A 27,430-nucleotide genomic window follows, 5' to 3' on the forward strand; every position below is an offset into this window, starting at 1 on the left:
ATAGTTTCTGTGAAACACAAGACCTCTGGTTACCTCTGTGTGCTTCCTTTCCACGCGATTTCACCTGTACTTCTGTCCTGAGGTTCTGGGCCTCGACACTTTCGGGTTCACTCTGCTCTCCGACACTGAGCTGTGTGTTGGTCTTGGAGTCCTTGAGGGGTGTCAGTGAGGCCTAGGTTCTCCTGTCCCCTGTCATAGCGCCTGCAGCCAGAGCAGCACTGACATATAGTAGGTGCTCAAAAACCACTTAGAGAATGAATACAATGTTTGCCGTCTGCCTAGTGACAGGTGTCATGTGCTGAGCACGTTCCTGACATCGCTAGCTGGTCCACCCATCCCCCAGTGGTCAAGGGGGATTCTGATCTTCAAGAAAAAGATAAAGACTGAGGAAAGTTGATGGTGGTAGCCGAGTGAGCCAGGACTCAGGACCAGGACTGCCTGACCTGGGGACCCGCGGAGCCCCACCTTTTCCCCTAGACATTCCCGACTCCATGCTCTGGTAACCTGCCTCAGGGGCTTCTCAGAACACGATGGATCAGGTACTAAATGGACGAGGGATAAACCATTAGGAAACCATGGAGGATGACAGGCAGAGAATCGCTGGACGGCTACCTCCCCATACACCAGCTCCTCCCCCACAGGCACCTGCAGGACGAGCCTGGAGCCACACATCCTAAGATGCACACAGGGCTCTTTGCTGATCCCGCCCCCTCCCGTCTCCAGGTCCTGAAACTGGAGTCTCCTCCTGAGCTGCAGCCCTGGCCCAGACCTCAGCCATGGGAGGACACCAAGGGCAAGAAGTCCTTACGCGTGGGTTTCCTTTTGCTGTCTCCTCCTTAATAAATACTTTATGTGGATTATATTTGGTCTCTTTGCATTTCCAGGAGAGCCTCGGCCTGGTGGAAAGGCTGCCTGCCCAGGAGGCGGCCTGGAGATGCTGCAGGTGGAGGTGAGCTTGCGGGACCAGCAGCGGCAGAATCATGGCGGTGCAGAAACCTTGGCACCAGGAGTAACTCTGAGGGCAGGAAGCGTGGACCAAGGCTGGAGATGCCTGGGGCAGGATGGTGGCTTAACAGAGGCGATGTGTGGGCCAGAGTGAGTGAAATGGAGGAAAGAGAGGCTGATTCGCCAGGAGGCAGAGCTGGAAGAGTGGCCTGTGGCAAGTCTCGCCAGGGCAGGAGTCCAGAAGCAGACATGGTCTCCTAAGCTCTGTCTCAGGCCACCACTGGCCTCGAGGCCAGAATGCCTGCACATACTCTGCGTGGCCACCTGGCAGGCCCTGGCCCTTGCTGATGACCCTTCCTGAGAGGCCTCTCAGACCTTGGACCTGGGCTGCTCAGGAGGAACCCAACCCTCTGTGCGTTGCTGTTCTTCATCTGTAAAAGGGGACAAGAAGAAGCCCACCTGCAGGACTGCTGAAGCCTTCTCTGCCAAGCACTGAATGTGGAGCCCGGCACCTAGTGAGTGTGACGCAGGATTGGCTGCCACCCCCTTCATCGTCACCTCTCTATAATGACCACTGGTTAGCAGTCGGAGAGGTCTGTTGATTCTCCTGTAGAGAGTGGCCTTCCACTCCACCCTTCCTCCCTTCCTGGGAAACCACACTCCCCCAGGCCACAACAAATAAGGACAAACCGGAGCAGAGGGAGGAGGCAGGCCTGTCGGGAGCCCGAGCTCCAAGGGGACCGCCAAGGGGAGGAGAGACCCAGGAGGAAGGAGAGAAAGGAAAGGGGGCTGGGGAGAGGAGCCGTGCAAACCGGGTGCCCAGGCCTGGAGGGAGCGGAGGCCTGCGCGAGGACCTGGCTCTAGGGCAGCTGCCTGGTGGGAGGGACCTGGAGTAATGGACTCTGCCCAGTCGGGGACACCACAGCCGTCCTTCTATGGCAGCATCCACAGCAGGGGCAGGGGCGGAGCACCCCCAGCTCCTGTGTAATCACAGGCGTCCTGTGGTCCCCCAGGAGGCAGCAGACACAAGAAGTCCTTTGATCACAATTACGGACTTTATGAATGAAATGACAGTAAATGAGACGTTTTGGAACAACGATTTGGGGCGCACAGGGAGAGACTTGCTATCTGTCAATAAATGGGCTCTTTGTTCAAAGCCTCTTCTACGTGACCACCATTCAACTTTAAAGTGACTTCGAAATAAACACCTAAGCCATCATGGGCCACTTTGGTGGTGGTGTGGGGGACCCAAAATCATTTCCTGTGATTCGCACAGCCGTACCTTTTGTACTCAAGTTTGAACATAGAGTGGCTGCCGGCCTTTTGGATGGCCCGAAGACTTTCTAAATTAGCCAGTGGAAACACGGTTGCCCTGGGAGGGCGGGAGAACCCAGTGTGTTCAGAGCCTGGTGACGGGTAACCTGTGCAACCCTGGCTGCGCCGGCCTGCCTCTGCCTGCAGAGCAAAGAGGGAGACAGTAAGGAAGGAGACCTAAAAATATGCCAACACGAATGAGTGTGTTGTGAGGAAATTCCAAGCTTTATTAAACGCACTTTTGGTGAAAGAAGCCCTACAGAGATTTTCTTAATAAATTTCAAAGAGGGGAGATGTTTGGTCTCTGGAGTAGCCTACATAAGCAATTGTGGCATTTGTGGAATGTCAAGCTGCGGATGGCCTGAGGTAATCATCCAACTAGTATTGAGGTCCTTTCTTACCACCAGGGCGCACAGTGGCTTGGGGTGGGCTGAGGCGGGGCTGAGCAGTCCTCCAGGGGAAGGACTGAGAAGAGCTGGAGGGTTGCCACGCTCCAGGTGTGCAGCCAGGAGACACTGTCCTCTCCTAAACCCCTCGGTAACTCCTTCCAAAGGCCAACAACACCCACGTTCAGGAAATTCTTCTTAATGTTTAGCCTAAATCCTTCACGCTTCCATGTGACTCATTATTTCTCATTCTGTCCAAAACAGAAATAGGGAACAGCTGTTCTCCATCACCAGCTCACACACTTGAGGACGTTTATTTCACCCGTGTCCCAAATCGTCTTTTCTCCAGAATAAATATTCTAAATGTCAACAACATCCTGAGACCCACCCAAACCAAGGAGGCCGATGACGTCCTAAGTGCTTCCTTCCATTCCCAACGTTAACCCACGCGGTCTCAGTCCTTCATTCTTTCTTTTAAATATATATATATATATAAAATTTATTTTTAGAAGTAGTTGAATACAATACCTTTATTTTATTTATTTATTTTTATGTGGTGCTGAGGATGGGACCCAAGGCCCTGCACGCGCCAGGCAAGTGCTCTACCCTGAGCCACAACCTCAGCCCAGTCCTTCATTCTTAAACAGCACATGTTGGGGTAACATGGAGGCCTGAAAGTCATCTGCCTCCTTCCAATGTCTGAGGACTCCACCTCCTTCAGCTGCCCCAGCTCCAGCTGAAGTTCAGTGTATCTTCACTCTGGACACCCTTGTGGCCATCAGGGCATGCGGTATCTTATTTCTTGCTCCACAGTGGACGCAGTGTTTCACACTTTGTTCAGACCATCTCATATAACACCTGCAACCTGTCAAACAGATTTTTTTCTTTAAATTCAGAGATGAAGAAATAACTCCAGAAGATCCCACCACTAACAGGTGACTGGATTTGAACCCAGAGCCATCGACACAGCCCAGGACCTGCCAGGCTGACACACGGTTCCTGCTCTGCAGAGTCCCATCAAGAAGGGGATGACAGAAACAGCCAAAACAGGCCATGAGGAGTTTGTCTATAGTTCCATTTCTGGAGCGACACGTCCTTCCAATTCTTGCCGTCCTTTTGCTAGCCACACAGAGTAGGCTAATGTCACATAAATCATTTTTATTTCATTCTTTAGAGATGTCCTTAAAACAACCAAGTCAGCTTCATGGTGCACACTGGAATCCCAGCGATTTGGGAGACTGAGGTGGAGGATGGCAAGTTCAAGGCCATCCTGGGAAACTTAGTGAGACCCTGCCTCAAAATTAAAAAAAAAAAAAAGATTAGCAGTGGCAGTGTGTCGACTCACCGTGCACAAGGCCCTGGGCTTTCCTCCCAGTGCTTCCCCCAGCTGCACAAAACCCAACCAACCTTATGCCGTGGTTTGACTGCCCCACCCAAACCCTCGCTGGAATTTAATCCTCAGTGTGAGGTACTCAGGTGGGGCCCAGTGTGACTACTAAGAGATGATTAGCCTCAGAGCTCCACCCTCAAGAAAGAACATCCTTTCTTGGAGCGCAGGGTTAATGAACTAGGGGTTATCTAGAGAGTGGCTCGCTACAGCAAAGCCAGCTTGGCTGTCTCTTGTGAAAGCCCCTTTCCTCCTGTGAGGCCTCACCCTGCCACAGGACTCTACCAGAGTCCCTGTCAGCAAGAAGGCCATCATCAGAGGTGGCCCTCAGACCCTCCCAGCACCCACAACTGTGAGCTGAGTAAATCATGGTAAGTGTCCAGTCTCAGGTTGTTTTGTTGTTGTTTTGGGGTGCTGGGGAGTGGACCCAGGGCCTTGTGCATGCTGGGCCAGTGCTCCACCATGGACCACATCCTAGCCCGTTAGACATGCTACCGTTGAAGGACAAGAGGGACTGAGACGCCCCCTCATCACCCCTGTGCTTAGCTGTAATGATCTTGTACACATTTGTGGACCCATCATCCTTGACCTGTTCCAAGGTAAGAGTCTCAGCTTTGTTTTGTGTCTTCTGCCACCAGCACAGTAACCCAGTAGACACCTACTGAGGGGACACCGGAAACATCTAGAATGTGATTTGCTGGCTGGCCGGCCACATGGACACACTTACTAATGACTCTAATTCTCAAGTTCAAAAGTCCTTGCAGGTCCCTGAGTGTCTTCGTGTACAGGCTGGACACCCCACCCCTGCCTCCGTCACACACTGGTGCGGGGCACTGGACAGTGGGAGGTGAGACTGCTTTCATTTCCCCACCGACTCAGTGCGTGATCTTGGACAAGTCACCTGTTTTCTCATCTGAAGGATGCAGAGAGTTGGCCTGGATGATATTTAAGGCCCTTTCAGTCCTGAATTTCCATAATTCTATGGCTATCTATAGACTTATCTAAATAATCACAAAAACACTACTTCATGCTGGAGAAACACAGTCATAATAAACTGAGCAAAACCAAATGCCCTTCAATATCCTGTTGTGAACTATAAAATGTCCCCTAAAATCACATTTTCCCCTTGAAACAGGATGTAGGAAAAATATTTTGCTATTAAATCCTTTTAAAGTGCAAGGGAAAGCATTTGTTCTGTGATTTGCTGTCCAACTCAATAAAAAGTAGAGGATTCAGCTGTCTTAATTCGGGAAGATACTGTCAGAAAGCAAAGGTGGTGGAAATTCAAGCTGGAAACCGAGATGAAGGACGACAGAACAGAGCACAGGTTTTCTAGAGGGAGTTTCCAAGTGTGTATCGAGCAGTTTATTTCTGCCATCATGTTGGGGAAACCAGTAAAAGATTTTTTTTTTTACGAGGTGATTTATGAAACTCCTGGGTGGACGAGGAAAGGGCTGGGAAGAAGTTGCGACAAACTCCCAACCCTGAGGGAGCTGAGGAGGGAGAACTTGAGCCCTGGTGACTTGGCGACATTGTCATAAGCTGGGGCCTCTAAGGTGGGTGTGCAAAATGGGGTGAATAGCCTACCAGGTGGCAAGCTAGAAGGTTTCAAAGGAACGGTGCCTGTGCCTTGACTGTTCCGGAGTCCGCTAGAGTGCACCCTGCAAGGGCAAAGGTTCTGTTTTCCCTGGAGTGTCGCAGGAAGCAGGCCACCAACCTTGTCTGAGAAATGAAAAGAGCCGGTGATCTACCTCCTGTTCACCCAGGAAGTCAATGAGGGGTATCTGCCCATCCCTTATGTCGGGTTACCTCCCTGTGATAGCAGTAAAATGTCCCCCCCCCCGGTCTGTGATTATGTACACTCCATGTCAAGGGTGACTGAGGGTGGGATGGAATTCAGGTTGTTGATCAGGGCGTGCCTCCGCTGGCTTTCTGTTGCTATAGCACATACCTGAGATAAACAACTTACGAAGAGAAAAGACTTATTTGGCTTCCAGTTTCAGAGCTTTTGGTCCATGATTAGCTGACCCATTGTTCTTGGCCTGTAGTGAGGCAGCACATCATGGTGACAGAAGTAGTAGAGCAAACTGCTCGGCTCATGTCTAGGGAGCAGAGAGAGGACAAGGAGGAGACAGGTGGCACATCCCCTTTGAGGACACACCCCTAGTGACCTGAAGACCACTCAATGGCCAGTCCTCTTAAAGTTTCCACCACCTCCCAACTGTGTCACCTTGGAACCAAGCCTTGAACAAGGGGGACTCTGGGGCACATCCAGATGTGCATACAGTAGCTGACCTTCAGAGAGGGACCCCTCCTGAACTATCTGGTTAGACCTAATGAGTGAGGCAGGTTCTGAAATGTGGAGGGAAGAACTGAGGGGCTGGTGTCCCTGAGGCCAGGTGAGCACTAGCCCCACCGTTCCTGGCCCTGGACAGCAGGGTGGGGACATAAGCCTGGGTATGCAGGTGGTCTCCAGAGCCGGGGAAGAGGAAGAAATGGGCCCAAAGCCTCCAGAACAGAACACAGCCCTACCAGCTCCTTGATTTTAGCCCAGAGAAACCCACATTAGACTTCTGACCTCTGGAACCTTAGGACAACAGATCTGTGCTGTTTTAAGCCACTGAATTGTGGTGATCTGTTAGGGCAGCAAGAGTAAACTCACATCCCAACGCTCCCAAACGTGGCAGGGTCCAGGCTGCCCTGCTTGAGCCAGCTGGCTCTGCACAGTAAGCCATAGCTGACTGGACCAGAGAAGGACAGGGGTCAAGCGGCTGCAAGACCTGATTAATGTCCAGACACACAAATATGCTCTGCATGAGACTTGGAATTGATAAATCAAGTTAACTCTGATTAGAAGCACACTATCTCAGCCCAGGAGGTGAGGAGAGCCCGGGCTCAGTCATTGGAGCAGAGAAGAAGAAAAGTTGGTTTGGGGAGATAAAAGCTACACTGAGAGGCAGGGACAGAGTTCCCATAGTGTCTTGATCTATAGTCCTTCTGGGGGGCAAAGTGCAAGTCTGCGGAATATACTCCTCAGTCAGGCGAAGGCAGAAGAGCAAGTGTCCTCGGCTCAGAACTTCTGAAAGGTCCACTTTGGCCAACTGAAAAACGCAGACTCCCAGTGTTGCCTGACAACCAAATGACTGCTCCAGGTGGAGATGCCAAGGGTGTCCAGGGAAGGAAGCCCCTGCTCACGGGAATCAGGAGTGAATTCGGCATTGCTGCATTTTTTGGACAGAGACTCCAGGAGATGAAGTCATTTGCCCAAAGTCATGGTGAATAGGAAGGGTGGAATTCAAACCCGAGGCTTTTCATTCCAACTGCTGTGTTTTGTGTGGGTTTGGTCTCATTAGTCATCCTCTAGTAATTGCTTCCTGGTCTTCTGTTTTAATAGAAAGAGCTCAAAGGTCTGATAAATGTCGCTTAGATAATCTTTAAACATTTCTCACAGAAGAGAAAAGCCAATGTATGATCCAGTTGAAGCCACAGGGGCCTCAGTGTCCAGAGACTACAGACCAGAAGCAGCTGGCCACGTGGAGCAATGGCTTCCCTTTCTGTCTCCAGAGGGCTTTGTCTTCCCCATGCCCACATCTGCGTGGCTTCTGGGGAGTGGGTGCCAGCAGGCTCTGGATGCTCAACTTCCTTTGGGTCTTGGTCTTTGCCCGCTGTCTAGACTGGCAATTCCTAAGTTGTGACTCTCAGCTTCCACTTTAGTAGAGCCCAGGACCACCCTGCTGGTTGTGAGTGTCACTGCTCAGAGAGAGATGGCTGTCAGAGCTTGACTCTCAGGGAGTGCCAAGCGGTATGCACAGTACCCTGAGCTCCCTGTCCTTGCTGGGCTTGGTACTCCTGAAGACATGTGGTAGCAGGTGATAATAGGAGTTCCTAGAATTGGAGGAGGGGTTATTTCTCAAGGCCGCTGCTGATAACAGGAAATGCTACCTGAAAACAGGTCAGTTCACTCTTGTGTCTCACCACACAGGTCGTGTCTTAAGATAATTTTCTGAACAAGCCAAGCTCCTATGGTGATTACCTGATATGTGATTGGCAGAATTCAAACCATAGATTATGCCTGCCAACTTTGCTCTTTCCATCTCTTGAAATTTAGTCACATAGACTCAGGAAGACAGAAGGAGAATCCTCAAAGCTTGGGATCTGTTTTGTCCCTTTGTGAGACTCTTACTGTCAAGTGGCTCCTTATTCTCTCATCCTGTGCCTTCTTTGGAATTGGCTTGCTTTCTGGGCCACCGGGTTCTGGTGGGACCTTGTCATTCACTGACACCCAGGGTGGCTTTGGCTGTGTGGCAAGCATCTGCTTTCTTTTCCAGCACTTGAACGTCTCAAAGTGGAGCACCTTTCCAGATGGACGAGTTCCCTCCCGCCTTTTGCACTTGAATAGCTGCTTATGAGGAAAGCTGGAAACAAGAGCGGAGTACCTCCCCCTTTCTGAGTAACTCCCCCTTTCTGAGTAACAGGGCAGCATTTGCTGCATGGACAGTGGCCACTGGACATCCTTCGTGATGCAGATTTCATTAAAGGAGCTCTTGTTGGCACTCTTTTTGGTCAGTTCCAGCTCATTCTGGTCTCTGGCCTTCTATAGAGCATAAGGGAGATATGCTCTGATATGAGAATCATATCTGGTCAGATATGATTCTCCAAGGATGAAGGATAGTGGGGATACCAAAGAGATGGGGCAGGAAAGAACAAGAGGAAGAGCAGCTGAAGAACTTGATCAACACCCAGAAAGATACAGGCCGTAAAGGTGGCTTTGTGAAGGTAATACGAGCCCATACAGGGATTGAGGACCAACTGAAGGCCCATCTGAGAAGGAAGGATGGGAGGGGAAGGGAATTATGGTGTGCATTAGTTTCCTGCAGTTTCCAGATGACAACGAACTTTGTGAGTTAAAACAACAGAAGTTTATTTCTCACAGTCCTGGAGGGTGAAGTCTGAGATCAAAGTGTTGGCAGGGGTATGTTTCCTTCAGAGGCTCTAGCGGGAGAAATGTCCCTTGCTTCCTCCAGCTTCCGGTGGTTGTCAGCAATATCTGGGTGTCTGCACAGGAACTTCTCTTCTCTGTTCTAAGTGTTACGAGAAGTCCCAGAGAGGGGGACCTTGACTTGGGACAAGTGGGGTCCTTGGCATACAGGAGAAAAGAAGATTTAAGCACATGTCAGTTGGAGACACCGATTTATTTATGAAGACACATTCTAGGGAGAATGTAGGCTAACTCAGGAAAGAGACATTTGGGGGGATAAAGAAATATGCATTCAAGGGCTGGGGCTGGGGCTCAGTGGTAGAGCGCTTGCCTAGCATGTGTGAGGCCCTGGGTTAGATTCTCAGCACCACATTTAAGCAAATAAATAAATAAAGGTACATCAATAACAAATAAAAAATATTTTTAAAAAGAAATACACATTCAAGGGAGAATGACGGCCATCTTGACAGTGAGAAACTTTTGGGGGTAAAGCAAGGAATACAGAGTCAAGAGAGAACATGGGCCATCTCCAAAGGGAGAGCTAGCCACCCCTTGGTGTAGGGTGTTATTTATAGAGGGACAGTTGCTAGGGCTGAACTACAGGAGGAGTCAGGGTGGATCACACAATTTTGTGCCAGTTTTTCCACTTGCTCATTGTTCTCAAGTTACTTTTTTTTGTTTTTTTTTTTGGTACGGGGATTGAATTCAGGGGCACTACCAATGAGCCAAATCCATAACCGTTTTTATTTTGAGACAGGGCCTTGCTAAGCTGAGGCTGGCCTCAAACTTGAGATCCTCTGAGATCCTCCTGCATCAGCCTCCAGAGCTGCTCGGATTACAGGTGTGCACCTCCATAGGCTCACTCGTTACTTTATGTGGGCAAGAGCATTGGTCAAGATTTCAGGCCAAGGGCAGGAGCTGGGTGGCTCAGGAACACTTGTTTTGCATTTCAGAGGTTCATAGGCATTTCCTGCATTCCAACACACATGGGCACTTTTCTTGTGAAACTCAATCTACCTTTTTCTATATCCTCAAATTCTTATCTCATAAGGACACTTATTGGATTTAAGGCTCACTTGGGTAATCCCGGATCATCTGCTTATTGCAAGAACCTTGACTGTTACATATGCAAGTATGTTAACATTCATGTGTTCTAGGAACCTAGAGGTTGAAGAGCTCTGGAGGGGACAACATCTGGCTCACTGCAGAGCGGGAGAATAGAAAGCAGAGTGGAACAAGCCAGTTGGTCAGGACAAGAGGCCTTTAGTTTGTGCACTTTCTAGGAAATCTTGTGTACTTATGGTCACTTGAAACCTCAAGTAATCTGTAAATTTTATAATCTGCTGTTTTGAGCGCACTTGTGTCTCATTTCTACCATTATCTTCTATGTTTTTATTCACTTAAATATTTGTCCCTACCTTTCTGCCCCCAAATCGTACCACACAATACACTATTCACACAAGGCACCACTCACAAGGCAGGTTTGGTGGAGCTCAGTCTTCCTCCCAAAGTCCCCTCCGATTACCTACTTTCTACTTTCCTGGCCCACTCTTTGGGTCTGGCTTCCTGGCTTTCCCCTAATTCAATCCCCCTCAGTTTATTATGCAGAGCAATTTAACTCTCTTTCCTTCAACTCTGCCTCAGGCCTACCTTTGCATAGCCAAAGACTCATTAATGTCTCCACAAAACAAAGGGCCATTTATGCAAGACAGAATCCTTGTTGGCAGAGATTTTGTAATTTCTTTCTTACTCTCTCTTTCTCATAGATGGAAGAAAGCCATATGGAAATTTATTTTCTTCATACAGTTAGGACCAAGAGACTGCAATCTGGATTTTAATATTCCTTTTCTTCCTCCTTGCTGGTAAATGTATATTTTCTTGACATCTATTTCTTATAAACTTATTTGTTTAATAGACTGGCTCTCAATGTTTTGATCTCAGAACTCCTTTACATTCAAAAATTATTCAGGGTCCTAAGCAACTTTTGTTTATATGGATTTTATCTATTGATATGTATCATATTGAAATAAAATAAAAAACTTAGGTCTTTACTCATCTAAAATCAATGTCTATTACATATCAACATAAATGATATCTTTTTCTGAAAAAATACATTTTCCAAAACAACAAAAATTGGTAAGAAAAATGGTATTTGTATTTCTGCAAATCTCTCTGAAATCTGGCTTAATAGAAGACAGCTGGTCTGCATTTAGTCTGTTGAAAGATCAAAGTCTGGAAAGCACAGCTACACAACTCCTGAGAAAATGAGAGTGAAAAGGCAAACAGCATCTTAGTATTATTAGGAAAATAACTTAATCTTGTTGACCATTAAAACCAGTTTTAATGCACATTCCAGTTGTGCCTCCTCTTTAAGGCCAAGGAAAACATAAACAATAAGCCTTGGACTCAACGAGATCTTGAATTAAAACTGAACCATGAACCAAAAATGCAGGGAAACCTAATTGGCTAAACTGTATTCAATTTTAAACAACGATAACTCAAGATGGTACATTTAAAACCGATATAGCAGGGATGAACACCAGGGAGTTATCACTTTTTTTTTTTTTTGCGTCGGTTAAATTTCTACTCATCCCCAGCTCTCCGCTCAGGGATGCCTTCTGTATAGTCTCTGCCTCACCGTAAGTAATGAGCCTGAGAACATTGACATCACCAACGCGGTGGCTAACGTAGCGGGCCACACTGACTAGGAGCCTAGAAACACTCGACACGCGTCTTCCCATTTTATTCTCAGTAAACTCGGAGGAAGGTGCTGGCTTCGTTTTGCAGAAGCGGCTGGTTCTTGGACACCCGCACGGTCCAAGCTCTCCCTGCAGCCGGATGTCCTCGCTCTCTGCCTCTGTCCCGCTCAGGTGAGTCCCTGAAGTCAAAGGTCAAGGGTGGCGCTCCTCCGCATGCCCGCAACCGAAGCGCCTGGGCTCAGTTTGTCAGTCAGGGGACCACGACAAGGGAGCGGGCCTTTCGGCTCCCCGGTCCTCTCGCTCCCGGGGCACACGGAAGTCTGTGCGCGGCCAGGCCACCCGAGGTTCGCAGGAGGAGGAAGGTGCGCCAGCGCGCGGGCTCAGGCCGAGGCAGGAACCTTTCTTCTCCAGCCGCAGGATCTGGGCGCAGGTCGGAACCTTTCTTCTCGCGTCGCCGTTGCCGGGCGGAAGTGTGCAGAAACGGAACGGTCCTCCCGTGGCCGGGTTGTCGCTGCGGTCGCCGGCTGCTGACGTGGACCGGCTGGTGTGGGGCCGCGGGTGCGGGTCACCATGGCGGTGGACATCACCCTGCTGTTCCGGGCGAGCGTCAAGACCGTGAAGACGCGGAACAAGGCGTTGGGAGTGGCGGTGGGCGGCGGGCCCGAGGGCAGCCGCGACGAGCTGTTCCGTCGGAGCCCCCGGCCCAAGGGCGACTTCTCCAGCCGCGCCCGCGAAGTGGTGAGCCGGTGGTTACGCCGACGGCGGGCGAGATCGGGCGGACGGCGACGGACCCCGGGCCCGCTGCAGACCCGGCCGCGTGGGCGTGGTGCGAGGACGCGGTCCCGGGGTCAGGGCGGTGGCCCGGAGGGCAGACTTGTTTGAGGAAGGGGAGGCCGGTCTGGGAACCCGCCAGGTTCCCGGGTTCCTCGGTGCGGTGAGCTCGCCATTCCCGGAGACCTGAGCCGCGACACGTCCCACAGCGCTGACTTTCCGTGCGGCCTCTTCGGTCGGCTTGTCTGCCTCCTCCCCGACCCACTCCAGCTGCACTTTCCCTTCCCTTTGCCTCCCTCGGGGCAGGACCAAGCACCTCCTGAGACTAGTTTAGAATGGTGACACTGTTACCCAGTCCTCTAAACTGCTGTCTGTCCCTGGACCCAGCAGGGTTTCGTTCTTCCTGACAGCAGGAACCTCCTCCTTCAGGGCAGGGACGTGTTGGCTTCATCTCAGACACATGACTCATGGCATTGCTTAGGAAACGTTCCTTGAATGAATGAATGGACAAACGGTTGTCTGTTTTCCCCACTAAACCAGAAACTCCGTAAGGGGAAAGATAATGTTTGCCTTATATAGTTTAGTATCTTTGGCACCAAGGTTGGTTCTAGTTTTTGTGGGGTCTAAAGCTTATACAGCTCTGCCTTCCCTCTTTAATAAATAAAAATACAGAATCACACAAAAAGGTCCATAATTTTGCAAGGTACAAGTGAGGGATCTCTGAAGTTCAAGGTTCATTAATTCCACAATATAATTCCACATTCACCTCTGCTTGACACATAGTCCAATGCTTGGCACTTTGGGGCACTCTCTTTTTAAAATATATGTTAGCACAAATTAATGGCGTTTTTGAAAGGATGTTCAATGATCACATGGGGGATTGGACCAGGTAAATAAATACTGTCCATCAATAAAAATCTGTTCCACATCTACTTCTGAACTAGACTAGTACCATCTTAGAGTAGTATGATATAAAATGATCAATGGAGGACACAGCCATATAAACAAAACAGGTGCAACAAGCCTTACAGGTGTTGTGGAGGGCACAAAGAAGAAAGTGTCAGTTCTGTCTGAGAACCTGGGAAGTTTTTATAGGGACAATGATATCTGAAACAAAATCTAGGAGAGGAATTGTTGGTTCCAGTGCAGATAAAGTGGGGAAGGGCATCTTGGGCTAAGAGAGTAGTATGCACAAAGGTGTGAGGTAGGCTAACCTAAGTTAGTTTAATAAACATTTGAATGTGAGTCGAATTTGGCACATTTAGATAAATTGGAGTGGAGTAGCAGGCAATTGGTGGGGGGGGGGAAGACATCTTGATGGATCTTGGAGATCACTCTGTGGAGTTTGTGCCTTGTCCTAAGGTCAGTGAGAGTTGTATGGTCCATGTAAGCACAGGAGAAGGCCCAATGGACCAGATTTTTGTCTTAACCCAGCAACTATTAGCTGTAGGATATTATTAAGCAACTTTTATGATCCTTGTTTATTTATCTATAAGATGGTCCCTTCCTATTTTTTCTTCCGCTTTAAACAAAAGACTTACAAAACTGCATTGATTATGTGCATGTGAGAGAGAGAGAGAGAGAGAGAAAGAGAGATAACAATAGACATCTCAAAGGGGAGCTTCCCAGGTTGAAATGAGAGGAAGGGAAAATACAGCATTTTGACTCTCAGTTTGGCCCAGGCTGTTCCTGAGTTCCTTTAATGGAACTGTGGTATGAAGATCACAGTTTTGGCTTTTGGAAGGTCCTTTCTGAAAAAAACTGGTTTATTAATACTGCACTGTTTTCGGGTCCTGATCAGGTATAGAATTGGGAACTACAGAGGTGAGAAGCGCAGTTTGCTTGGTGAGCCCTGTGGAGAGCCCTGTGACCGTTTGGACCTTTCCCTGAATGGTGAGAGTGTGCTTGAGATTATTTTGAGTTAACAGGCCTCAGGGATAGTGACATGGTACTGAGTGCTGGAATTCCCTGTCCCTGGAGGAAATTATACAGAAGGATGGCTGTTTGTCAGAAATATTTGAGAATTTTGTACCTGTTCACAGGGTTAGACTGCGTGTCCCTGAAAGTTTCAGTTCTTTTATTTAATGAAGTGGGAGAATATCAAGGCTTGAGATTCTGTAAGTAGGGACATGGGCTGAATTAAATGCAGCCACATCCCTTTTTGACATGGGAAAAACTTGCATTCTCTTGAGGAATTTCGATTTGATATTGTAGCTGTTTTGGGCATTACTCTTCTTGCAGCTCTTCCCTGTTTTCCTTGTGAAACTTACAATAGAGAGTCAGTGATGGAGTCCTGTGCTTTCACCACAGTCTGGTGTGTCAAGGTGTGGTTGGCATTTTGTTTGAACTGGATTACCTACACATAAAAGTCTGGTTGGGGGCTGGGGATATAGCTTAGTTGGTAGAGTGCTTGCCTTACATGCACAAGGCCCTGGGTTCAATCCCTAGTACCACAAACACACACACACATATACACACATATACACACACACACACACACACAAAGTCTGGTTGGTACTAGGAGGACATACTCTATTTTGGGTTTAGCTTCATTGTCAGACATAAGGAAATGTAGCAAGTTATAATAATGCACTTTGCTAACTGCCTTCCTTGAAGCATTGCTGTTATTTCTAGGATACATTTTACCTACTTCAGTTTCAGTTCTTCTATTCCTCATTTTGGACAAAACATGCCTGATGTCAGATTTCCATCTCACTGAATCCTTGTAGAAAGTATATTAAGTTTAACATATGTGTTGAAATTAGATCTTTTTCCCTCCCTCAGGCTGGTTTCTTCTCCATCATTCCTTTAAATATTTAACTTTTATGTTCAGTTTTGCTAAATTTGCTAATATAAATTTAATTTATGTTTTGCATAATTTATATCAGTAATTGGGACTGAAATGCATGCCAGCCCATTAAATTACAAACCAACAGTAATGGCATTTCAGATTTGGGGGGAGGAACTTATATTATTTGAACAACTCTGTGTAATGATGAATATACCAGTTTGCACTGAGAGTTGATTAGTTAACTCACTCGGAGCATGGGACTGATGAAGACCATGGGATTACAAATAGAATTGGGGCTTAGATTCAAATATGGATTCTGCTACTTAGATATGGGTGAATTTGGGCTGTATTATCTGAGTCTCACTTCTATAAAAAGGGCTTGATTTTACTGTACTTAAACCACAAGCTCATTATTGGGATCTCATGAGATTATGAATATAAGGAAGGATACTGATTCTTCTTGTTCTCAACACTAACTCCCTCCACTCATGTAGGATGTGTAGACATATTTTCTTCAATGGCTCCAAGCTGTAGTCTGCAAAACCACTTAGCTGTCTTGTACTTTCGTTGCTTGCTTGTGAAGGAAAGCCAAGAAAGTGCCTGAAGGAGTGAGTGAATCCTGTGTAGGTGCAGACAGCACCTGTGGTGGAGCAGAAGTACTGGGTGTACTCAGAAAGGCGTTTTTGTGCCATGGTGAAACTCTGTCAGCCTTGGCATGTGTGTGGTGAGGGTGCCATTGTTCCTCTCTCTCCTCCCCAGCGGCCACATAAGCCAGTGCTCATTTCCCAGTGGGTCCTTTGACTTTGTGTCCCAGGAGCCATTACCAACTGTTGGACTTGATATTCAATTGCAATCTGCCTGGCATCTTACTTGACATATGGTTAAAACTTAATTGTATGACTAAAGCAGAACCATGGACTAACAAAACAAAACCTTCAAAAGATCTTAAGGGCTGGGGAGGTAGAGTGGTAGAGTGCTCCCACAGCATGCATGAGGCCCGAGGTTCAATTTCTAGTATAGCACACCCCCCCCCAAAAAAAAATTAAAAAAGGAAGAACCTCGAGTTTATCTTGTCCAGGCTTATCCTTTTATAGATGTGAAGGCTAACACTCAGGTAAGGAAGTAAAATGACTGGCCCAAAGTTACACAGCTGAGGTCCTGGAGCACAGCCAGAAGTTGAAGCCAGGTCCTTTAACCCAGGTTGATGTTATTTCACCCTCCTCCCTTAAATATCCACTATAATTTATAAATAAAAAATTCCGTTGCTTTTGAGTGGCAATTTCTTCTTGGGCTAATAGGAAATGGGACTTGGAGCAGAGACAGAATTTGAGTACCTCTTACAACTTGTATGAATTTGGTAAGTTACTTAACTTCAATTTCTTCACTTCTAAAATAGAGTAGTAGCAACCTTAGAAGGTGGTTAGGCAGATGGAATGAGAAAAGGTATTCTGTGTGGGTCTGAATTCTTTGAGTTGCAAGTGATAGTTTCTTAATATAAATTAATATAACCGGGAAATCCACACTCTGAGCTGATTTCTCTAGCTCTTGTGCATAAACTCCAGGAATAGACTCTTAATTGGTTCTGTTATGATTCTGAATCCTCTCTTGTAGACCTCTGGCCAGAGGGGTAAGTTCTTTAATTGATCAGATCATCATATGTCCACCTCAATCTGTGGCCAATAGGTGGCTTGAGTACAGTGATTCCAGCCTCACTAGAACTGTGGAAAAGGAGTGCTATTTCTGGGAGTAGGGAGTACAAGACAGAAGGCAGACCAACCAGCAACCGTCTCCCTTCCTGTCCTGCCACAGTGCCCGACATGCTTTTATCTCACCTGCTGGTTGTCTTCAACTCCACGGGGAATGAGAACTTAGATCTGTGGGTTTATAATGACAGGCTTTGGGAGTAGGGAAGGGCCTGAGATGCTGAAGAGTGGCAGCTTTTCTCTTACTGATCTATAAAGGTTTCAGAGGCTAGGGAAAGCTGCCACCCAGGTAACCAGGACCCCTGTAAACAGTCCAGCTGCATTTCCAGAGGCAGCAGGGGCTCTGAACAGGAAGTCAGCCGTGAATTGGGCTGCTGCATAATCTTTTTGGGCTTCAGTCACCATGTTAATAACTAGATAACTGTAGGGATTTCTGGTGAAACAAAGATGTTTTGTGAATAAGATCATAGTGATTCTGAGTTGCTGAGCAGGCTGTGTTCAAATCATGCATACAGATGAGAGTTCTTTGTTTATTATGCCTTGCTTTTGTGAAAACTAAATTTCATTTATTTACTTATTTATTCTTAGGAATTGATCTCTAGTTCCTGGCTGAAATTCAGAGTTCTTAAGGTGGTTCAGAGTCAACATGATTTAGTCCACTCCTTCTCTGACCTCGTTTCCTCTCACCTTCCTCTTGCATTTCTACTTTGACTATCCTGGCTTCTTGGTTGCTTTCACCTGCACAAGGCACATTCCAACCTCAGGGTCTTTGCAGTATTGCTTCTACCTGGAACTCTTCTCCCGGATTCCACGTGGTTTGATCTCTGTTAACTTCAAGTTTCTTCAATCAAGGCCTTCTTTGACTTCCCTGATACCCCTTTTCTTTCCCTTACGATGTTTTATTTCATTGTAAACCTAACATATGGCTATTTATTTATTGTTTATCTACTAGAATATATGCTTCCTGAAAATGAAGGCTATATGTGGTCTGCACTGAATCTGTGGCTTCTAGAACAGTGCAGGGTGTAGGCACTCAATACATTATTTCTTGAGTTAAGTGCTAATCTACTGTGTCTCTTAGCTTTCTCTTTGAGGACTAGATGATCTCTATCCAAGGCTCCCTTCCAGTTGTAAAAATGTACACTCCTACCATGAGCCTGAATGCTACACAATATACATTTTCACTTAGCCCAGTATCTGTGGAGTAGATATTACATAAATAGTATCTTTAATTTTGTTGCTAAGGTTTAGTTCTTCCCTCAAAGAGTTCACAGTCTGTTGAAGAGAAACAGACCTAGGGAGTGCAGTGAATTAGATGTGACTGACAGATGTAACTCTCCTAGCATTAACTTTCCAGGTCCTCCTAATTTCTTTCTCAGGGCAGTGTTGACTTAATTTGGGGCCCAAAGGGTGAGTTGGTACTGCCTGGATTATTACCTAGGGTAGCTGGAAATGTACATTGTCCAAGGACTGAATGTAATCATAGTAAAATTGGGATTTCAGGTAGGGAACATGATTCAAAGAAGCAGCCCCGGGCAACAGACAGAAAAGATAAGTGAAAAACAGGAAAGGCAAGAGATAGGCCAGATTACAGGAAGAGATTGGGAAGCAATTTAGGTCCAGTGGGCAGTTTGCAAACCAAGCATGAGTGTGTTGAATCATAGATCTTAAAAAAAACATGTGGCAGAAACCTATTTGCAAAGAAGAGAAGTAGCTTTGGTTGAAGCTGGGGTAGAGGGCTTGGGAGAAGGTATTCATGAGCCATCCTCTTCTCCTGCCTTCCACTCTTCTTAAGAAACTAACCACAGGACTCAGAAGCAGAGTATAAAAACTTCCACATTGGTGCTTCCAAAGCCTTTTTAGCTTCATGATGCTGTGTTTTTATGGATTGTAATAGCTGAGTGTATACCATAACCATGCTCAGAGACTTCATGATATAATAGTGAGCCCTTTGTATAGTTTGCACTTCTGAATTTTACCCAGGACTTGTGAGAATTGCAACTTTTGAAATTATATTTATTTAGTAATTGATTCATTCCATTATCCAGTAAGCATTGAACATGGGATGTATATCAGGCACTGTGAGGGCACAAAGAACAATGAGACATATGTCCCAGCCTTTTGAAAGTGCATATAAAGGATAACTAACTCTTTGGGAAGAATTCGTGGAACCCTTGGAGTGAGCAAGAATCCAACTGAGCTATGAAGGCTGTGAACCCTGCCACCAGACCTAGGAAGGATCAGTCACATTCCTGGAGAGGGAAGAGTGATCAAGGACAGTGAAGCACACAGCAGGCTGACTGGGGGAGCAGAGGCAAGACTGGTGTGATGAGAGTCATCTATTAGAGAAGGCCAGGGTGAGAGTTCAGGCGCTGGCTGGGAGATGAGGTGGTTCTGGATTAGGTTAGAGGAAAGGTGCAAACTTTGGGTCTGCAGACCAAATCCAGCTCACTGCCTGTTCCTGTAAATAAAGTTTTATTATAATGTGGTTGTGTTCATTCATTTACATACAGACCATGGATGCTTTTATACTGCAGCAGCAGTGTGGTGGCCTGCAAAGGCCTGCAAAGCCTAAAGTGTGGACTGCAGGACCCTTTAGAGAAAGTTTGCTGGCTCTTGGGTTAGAGCATTTTCAGCAGCATAAGGAGTTTGGGTGTTAGGCTCTGAGTTTTACAAGTGAGGCATTAAAGGATTGTTCATGTTTAAAAGTAATCAGTAGCAATATTGACGATCACTTTGGAGTGTGACATAGAGAGCTAATTAGGAGGCTGTTGCATTAAGTCAGGTGAAAGCTGAGGAGCCAGTGATAGTAGGAATAGACAGGAAAGGGAGATGAAGTCAGTGCAGGTCAAGTTTCCCTTCTCTTTAGGGCTTGGGGCCAGAAGTATTTAGGATTTTAGAGTTCTTGGACTTGGGAATAATTGAATATACATAATAAGATATCTTGGGGATGGAACCTAACTCTAAAAACAAAATATGCTTTACTCGCATAGTCAGAAGTCGATTTTTTTAGTACACCTGCATTTTGACTACATCTCATAATATGAAGTCATGTGGAATTTTCTACCTGTGGTGTTATACCTGTATTCAAAAAGTTTCAAATATTGTATTTTTAAAGTTAGGAATGGTTAACCTGTATTTAGTATCTAGTAGTTAGACTCAGCAAACTTAGTGGATAATTAATGGAGTTAGAGTAAGAGGTAGAAAGACTGGAAAATTAAGTCGTATTAAATTCTAATTGCATTTTTTTTTTCAAAATTATAGTTGGATGCCAGTTGCTCACTTTCTCAATTCTAAACAGGAAAGAATAGGTCTGAGAGCCCAGAGGACTTAGAAGCAGGTGGTAGATGACTGCTCAGTGGCAGTGCTTCCTGGCAAATGTGGTTTGGAGAGCATAACTGGCACCCAGTGGGGTTCTCCAGCATTGCTGTATTTAATACAAAATTGATAACTGGTATGTATGCCTATTGTGGGAGATTGAGACCTGCCTCACAGTCCAGCAACACATTAGACCTGGTTTGTTGTGGCAGGAAGTACTAGACAAATCTAACTCCTCTGAACATGGATGGGGATTGAGACTCCTGAGGGCTGTGTGGATGCCAGGTTCTTCCAGTTCTTTTCAGTTGTGCTGGCTTTAAAAGGAAACTCTTGGTGGTGGCGGTTGCATTACGTTGGGGAAGCATGGTTCTTGGAGATTGTTGGCTGAATTCCTCCTTCATTCCAAATAGAGTCTATGGTGGGTCAAGGAATTCTCCCTTTCCTTACTTCTAGTTGGCAGGTATCAGCAGTTCAGCGTATCAGCTCTTAGGGTAGGGATGCTGAAATAGGTTCCCTCAGTGTGACATTTTTAGTGAAATTCTCCCCATTCATGGTCTGGTTTCATATTGGAATCAGATTTGTGTACATGTTCAGATAGAACCATCCATAAGGGCAGCTGTCAATCAAGCTTACATCAGCTTGTAAGTCAGAAAGCAGTTGACCCTCCATATCTGCCATCTGCATCTGTGAATTCAACCAACTGAGAACTGAAAAGATTTTTAAAAATCGCATCTGTACAGAACACGTACAGACTTTTTTCCTTGTCATTATTCCCTGAACAATACAACAACTATTTACATAGCATTTATATTGTATTAGGAATAAAATATTTAGATTTACAATAGAGGACAATGTGCTTAGGTTGTATGCAGCTACTGTGCCACTTTATATAAAGAATTGGAGGATCTGTTGATTTTGGTATCCACAGGAGTTCAGGAACTGATCCCCTGCAGATATGGAAGAGGGATGACTGTACCAGTTTGTTCATTTATTTTGAACACTATAACCAATACTTAGAAGGTTACAAATTTTGGAAAATCAAATCGTTTTTGAGCTTCTGCAATAAGTTGGAAACTCTATTATACCTGATCTCATTTATTTTTTCCCATTTTGGGGGAATAGAAATATAATATTAAATGATTATATAATATTGATTGATTGTATTATATCAATAATATGATTCTAGAATTCATGTAAATTAGATGTTTAAAGTTTCTTCTGTGGAAATCCACATCTGCTCCCTCTGGTGGGTAAAGTATCAGTGAAGTCTGCAGATGTTCATTACAGCTTAAGGTATAAAAACTGTTTATGTTCAAAACATTAGGTTTAAAATTGACTTTAAAAAGAGGTCTGGCTTGGGCTGGGGCTGTGGCTCAGTGGTAGACTGCTCTCCTGGCATGTGTGAGGCACTGGATTCGATCTTCAGTACCACATAAAAAATAAAGGTATTGTGTCCACCTACAACTAAAAAAAAAAGGAAAAGAAAAAAGAGGCCCAACTTTCCAGTTCTGGCTTTCCAGTTCTCAAGTCTGGGAATACTATAATTTGCCACCTCCTACAGATCACAGCTAACATGTTTGTTGAAATGTTCTTATGGAACTCATAAGCCACATTTAACCAAGAGAGTCTTTTCACTTCACAGTGTTAAATACATTTCTACCCAATGTGTAGCCAAATGATAAGAAAGCTAGTAAAATGAACATTCACCTTTTCTTGGATATCTTCACCAGCAACAAATCCTGTAGTCCAAGCAGAGATAGGTGACAGCATATCTTAACTCAGAGCAGTTGATAAAGGAATTAAAGAATGTATATTTTGAATTTAAAGTACTTTTTGCAGCTTGGTACTTTTAATGATGTGATCTTGAAGAACTGCCAGGCCTTTTTGAGCCTCACTGTTCTTGTTTAGTTAGAGGATTTGGCTGGATGGTCCTTAAGACCAGTAGGATCTCTCTGTGATTCAGTACTCTTCTCTCTGCAATTCCTAGAATATCTTTTTAGATGCTTTTTGCAATAATAATGCCCTTTGCCTTGTGATATTCTCCCTGAGGCCCTGTGTACTTAGAATTTTTCATCTAGATAAGAAATTTTTTTTGTTAAAGGTGGCATTTTGTATGATTTTACAAATGTACTTAATACTGTACTTAATACTTAAATATATTTCTTACAATGGGCAGTTGTCTGCAGGATACATTTTCAAAGTTGACTCTCTTTAAATCTGGTTATAAAAGTAGTTAAATGCTCATTAAACAGAATAAGGAAGGACATAAAGTTCATATTTGGTGCTGTAAGCCAGAAATATCCATTGTTACAATTTTAGTGTATAAGTCTCCAAACGTTTTATCTATTAAACAAAAACAGGATTTTTGCAATCCTTCTCTTCTTACTCCATCTTCTTTTCTTGATCATTTAACACTATATTATTGTGGACATTTTTTGGTGTCATTCCATATTACTCTGTATCATCAATTTGTTTGGCTGCCTGGCCATTAAAAATAATATCACATAATTGATTTACCTGAATGCCTGTTGAGAGACATTTAGATTGCTTCCAGTTTATTGCTGTTTTAAACAAAACTTCATTTTTACCAAATTTGTTTCAAATTTTTCATAATCTCTTAAAAAGACAAAAAATATAAATTCAGTTTGTGTTTATTCTTCAATAGAATAAATAGAAAGTTGAGGAAAATTACCACTTAGTTATTTGAAAGTATTCAATGTGTTACAACTTACTGGATGAGCATAGGAAAGGGGGTGACTGGGGTCAGATTAGTGAGGGACACTTCTGGGGGGAACAGACTAGAGAGCAAGTGCAGTTGCGGGGAGGCCATTTTTTTCAAGCCAGAGGATGCGAAGTAAGTCCAGGGAGGCCTGATTACAGAAGGCCTTGAGAGCCTTCAGACAAAACCAAGTGTACATACTTCAGTGGTGATCCTGTATCTGTTTAATGACCACTTAAAATGCAATGGAAACATTTAGAGTAGTAACACAAAGGATTTCTAGTAATAACTTTAAAAGAAATGCTGATGACCCAGGTGAACTGCGAAACTTTGCAAACAGATGCAGAGGACGACTAAGTAGAAACCTATTGTATACCTGGAATAGAAGGAAAAGTGTAGCAAAGGGATCAGCTGTTCCTAAATTAATTTGTAAATTTAATACAGCGTGGATCAGAATTCCAACAGAACTTTTTTGAGTGAATCTGAAAGTAGTTCTGAAATTCATCTAGAAAAAAAGAAATGAGAATATCTAATTGATTTTTTTTAAAAAGAGTGGAGGAGGAGTAGGGACACTAGTCTTATCAGATATAAGAACATTTTAAAGCCAAAATATAGTAAAGATATGCACATATGACTTATTCAGGGAGACCTATTAGGCCTCTGTGTGTGTGTGTGTGTGTGTGTGTGTGTGTGTGAATTTTGTTCATATTAAAGAGAGCATTGTAAATCAGTTTAAAAAAAGGAGTATTCAATGATGGTTTGGGGGTAGTTAGCCCTTTTGGGGGGGCAAAGTTTGTTTTACATCCTTACCTCATAAGAGATACATATGAAAATAAATTTATAAATGGACTACAGTTTGTAATTATAAAAGCAAGACTGAAGAAAGTGAAAAGGGAATGTTGTCTTACCTTGTAGAAGTGGGAGGTCTCTGAGTAAAAGCAGCAGCAGTTTTCATGATAGTCATGGTGGTGACTGTGGTGGCAGATAGCAGAGCTGCCACTTTACATAGAGATGCCTAGCATTTTCCCAGGTAGAGAGAAATTATTAGGTAAATATGGCTTACCAAAGAATATGTCATAACACAAAAATAATTGCTTATATTATTATTATAGGTTATAATTAAAACTATGTATACAAAACCAAAAACAAATAATAAAGAAAAAAAGAAGGCTCTAGGCGTAGAAATACTGACTAGAAGGAAATATACCAAAATGTCAAACATGGCTACTTCTGGGTGATTGGTCTATGGGTGATCTTTTCTTCTTCTGTCATCCAGAATTTATTTAATGAACACATACTACTTCTGAAATGAAAACAAAACAGAACAAGTAAAGCTCCCAGCAGACAAGTTTTTACTTGTGGTAGGAATTGGAGAATTAATAGCTTTTGATTAGAAAAATGTCATGAGTAAGCAGTATCTAATTATATTTAAAATGTGCAGTGGAGGAGACCCTATTTAAAGGAAGTCTGTGGTAAAACCTTTTGTAAAGGGAGTAATTTTCCTGTAACTCAACTGGATTTCCAATTTAGACTTTCTTAACTTATACAGGAAAATCATCCACAAATGTTGGGTTAATGTCTTAGCTTTCTGGTTGTCATTCTAAAAATAATAAACGATAATAATAGCTACCACTTGTTGAACATGTACTCTACCTGGCTCTGCTAACAGCTTTATAACTTATTTGACTGTCCTTACAAGTTAGGTTCCATTACTCCTGAAGAAACCGAGGTTCAGAAGGCTAAGTCGCCTTCCCAGGTGATGTCCCTGGTGCTGTAAGATGGTAACAATGTTGAGAGCTTGCCTTGCCCTTGATTGACTGCTATTGCTGCAGGCTCTTGGAAGTGAATGGATTTGCCTGGGCAAGCGCTGCCCCGGCCTGTGGAGCTGCATTCTGCTTGGCATTCTCTGGTGATTTGCTCTTTTGTATGTTATCACATCATTTGCTGTTTTTAATGGCACATTTGGTACATAATCACACACATTGAAAGTTCTTGGCTAGATTTGGGGAAAATATTACTACTATTGAATCAAACATTTCTTTCTTTCTTTTTTTTCCTCCAAACCAAAAATTTTATTTGTTTCTCTCTTCCTATTTTTCCTGTTTTTTTTAATCAATAATTTCCTAGCAATAATACATTTTGCATAGAATGTATTGAGGTATGCTTTTGGGGAAAAGGGGAAATGGTTTGTGATTTAGTTAATAAAATTACTGAGAAGGAAGGAAACCCAATTTGTAGATTATAGTCATTTGAAAAAGTGTAATTCCCTTTTCTGCCTTTGGGATAGTCAGGCCCATGGAGAGCTATGGTGTTGAGATGGCTTTTTAGAATTGTTCAGTCACAGCAAAGGGCCTGGCCTTTTTAATTACTGCATTGGCCAACCTTTCAATACTGGCTTGCCCCAGAGAAGGGCCCTAATGTGGGATGCAACTTCCTTCAGCACAGGACCTTGAGACACACAGGCTATGATCTGTCGTCAGCAGTTAGGTCTAGCAGTCGGTGGAGAAGGCTCTATCCTGAAGGTGTGGTCCTACACTACCTTTTAGCATTGTTGTAAGGATTGAATGAGATACTATCTGTGAAGCTGCCAGTATTGTATTTGGTATATTCTTGATACTCAGGAAATGCAATCACTTTATTATCACCTGTGTGTTGAGTGTCCACCTATGAAAAAGGAAGGCACTTAGATTGGTTTCTCTTTATGATAGAAGGGTCAGTCTGATCATCAATATGCTTAGAGCCCAGAAAGGAGCATCCATTTTGTAAATGTCTATTGAGCATCTAGTATGGGATATGCTTGTTTTGGTTCCTAAAGGGCAGAGCAAAGGTAAAAGACACAGAACCTCTGCTTTCATGGATTTATAGTCTAATGGGAAACTTATAGCAAGCAAAAATACAGAAGCATACTTAGAGAGTGATAATTTCACACTCGTATACTTAGAGAGTGATAATTTCACACTCGTATTAACTCGTATGTCTAAGATATCCCCATAAATAATTATAGAAATCTTCAAAAGAGGAACTTTGGAAATTAAGATGGAGAGATCACTTCTGGGTGAGGTGGAGAGGAGACTGGGAGGAAAGGTGGCGTTTGAGTGGTCTCTGAAAACCCATACGTTTTCCACGTGTGGGAATGAAGGGGAGAGGTAAGCCAGGCACACGGGGCAGAGACGCTGAGGGTGGGAAAGCATGGGGGTGCTCAGATGAACGAGGAGCTAGCTTAGTGGGAAGACCACGAGAGGAGGCATGGCGCATGTCATGTTGTGTTCTTTGACCCTTCTGGGTCCACTCTGTCCTCTGGGCTCTGCTCTTGTCGCAGGAGGCAGGTCTTCATGGATTGTATGGTGGGCTTTCATTGCCCTTGGCTTCCCCTGGGGTTCACCAGTGGCAGACTCCAGCAAGAGATCAGAAGATGGGGAGAGAGTTTTTGCATCCATAGCCCATAGTTAAGTGTCCAGGATTTTTTCTTCTTGTATGTCTGTCATCCTGTGGGTTGGGATGAGATAGCCAGTAGGCTGGATCCACCCAGCAGTGGACAGGGCCACATTGCATCCCTCCTCGGGTGACCCTGAAGACAGTGAGAAAGGGAAGTCCTCCCCATGGCCATAACTTTGGACAATTTATCTCTGTCTTTTTATCTAAAGTGGTTTCTGTATGAGGTGTATTTCTCTCCCCTGTTTTCTAGCTCAGCATTGCAGTTGGAAAAGTCAAGTATTTTAAGCTCCAACATACTTTTCCTCAGTGATGTGGCAGTTCATATTTTTCTTCCAGATATGACCAGAAAGGTTAGAGGTGGTAAGTGGCTCTGTGGCATGTTGACTGTAAATCTGAACTGAAATGGAATCTGTAACCCATTATCAGATTCTGAATCAAGCTGCTATGTCCTTCTCCAGTTTTTGTTTTAGTGGAAATGTGTGTTTTTATTCTGTCCAATAGACAGTGTACATAACTAATATTAAAAGGGAATTACATAAAGAATACTTGATATGAAGGAGACTAGTTAAGTACTTCAACTCCAAGGGATCTCATTAAAGTAATAAGGAAATTATATTTAATTTTAAATGGTAGAAAGATTTTTTAAATGTTATTGCCATTAAGCCTTTATTACCCACGCTCAACCTTATTTTGCAAGTGAATTTCCAAAGGACAATTCATCTTTAAAACAGGTAGAAAAGAAATATCCTTGCAAAATGCATAGTTTTATGTCTTCTTCTTAACTATGGAAAGAAGCATACTTTTCCAAAGAATAGAATGTGATGGTTGATTGGAAACCTTTGGAGTTACAGGCTTTTAGCTCTACCTCTTCTAATAAGAAAATATATATAAGAATGGGTCCCCAAATGAAGGCACGGAGGGATACTTTAGAGCCCTAATTGACTCCAGACACAAGCTGTGATTTGTAAGCAAGCAGTGACAAGG

At 44.5% G+C, this 27,430-nt stretch overlaps 1 protein-coding gene across 6 annotated transcripts in view; it reads left to right on the forward strand.

Moving 5' to 3' along the window:
• Nucleotides 1-11,919: 11,919 nt before the first annotated feature.
• Nucleotides 11,920-27,430, forward strand: part of Stx18 (syntaxin 18) — a 134,730-nt gene continuing 119,219 nt past the window's right edge. For 2 of the 6 annotated variants that reach the window (XM_048784169.1, XM_015481944.2), the window contains exon 1: nt 11,920-12,447. In XM_048784169.1, coding sequence (XP_048640126.1) covers nt 12,280-12,447 — 168 coding nt within the window. In that variant the 5' untranslated portion in view covers nt 11,920-12,279. Of the gene's footprint in view, nt 12,448-14,281; nt 14,374-27,430 lie in introns of all 6 variants that reach the window. The other 4 variants (XM_015481945.2, XM_015481946.2, XM_048784170.1 and 1 more) reach the window with 3 other exon arrangements.

This window comes from Marmota marmota, unplaced genomic scaffold (assembly GCF_001458135.2).
Source record: "Marmota marmota marmota unplaced genomic scaffold, marMar, whole genome shotgun sequence".
In the NCBI taxonomy this organism is placed as follows: domain Eukaryota; kingdom Metazoa; phylum Chordata; class Mammalia; order Rodentia; family Sciuridae; genus Marmota; species Marmota marmota.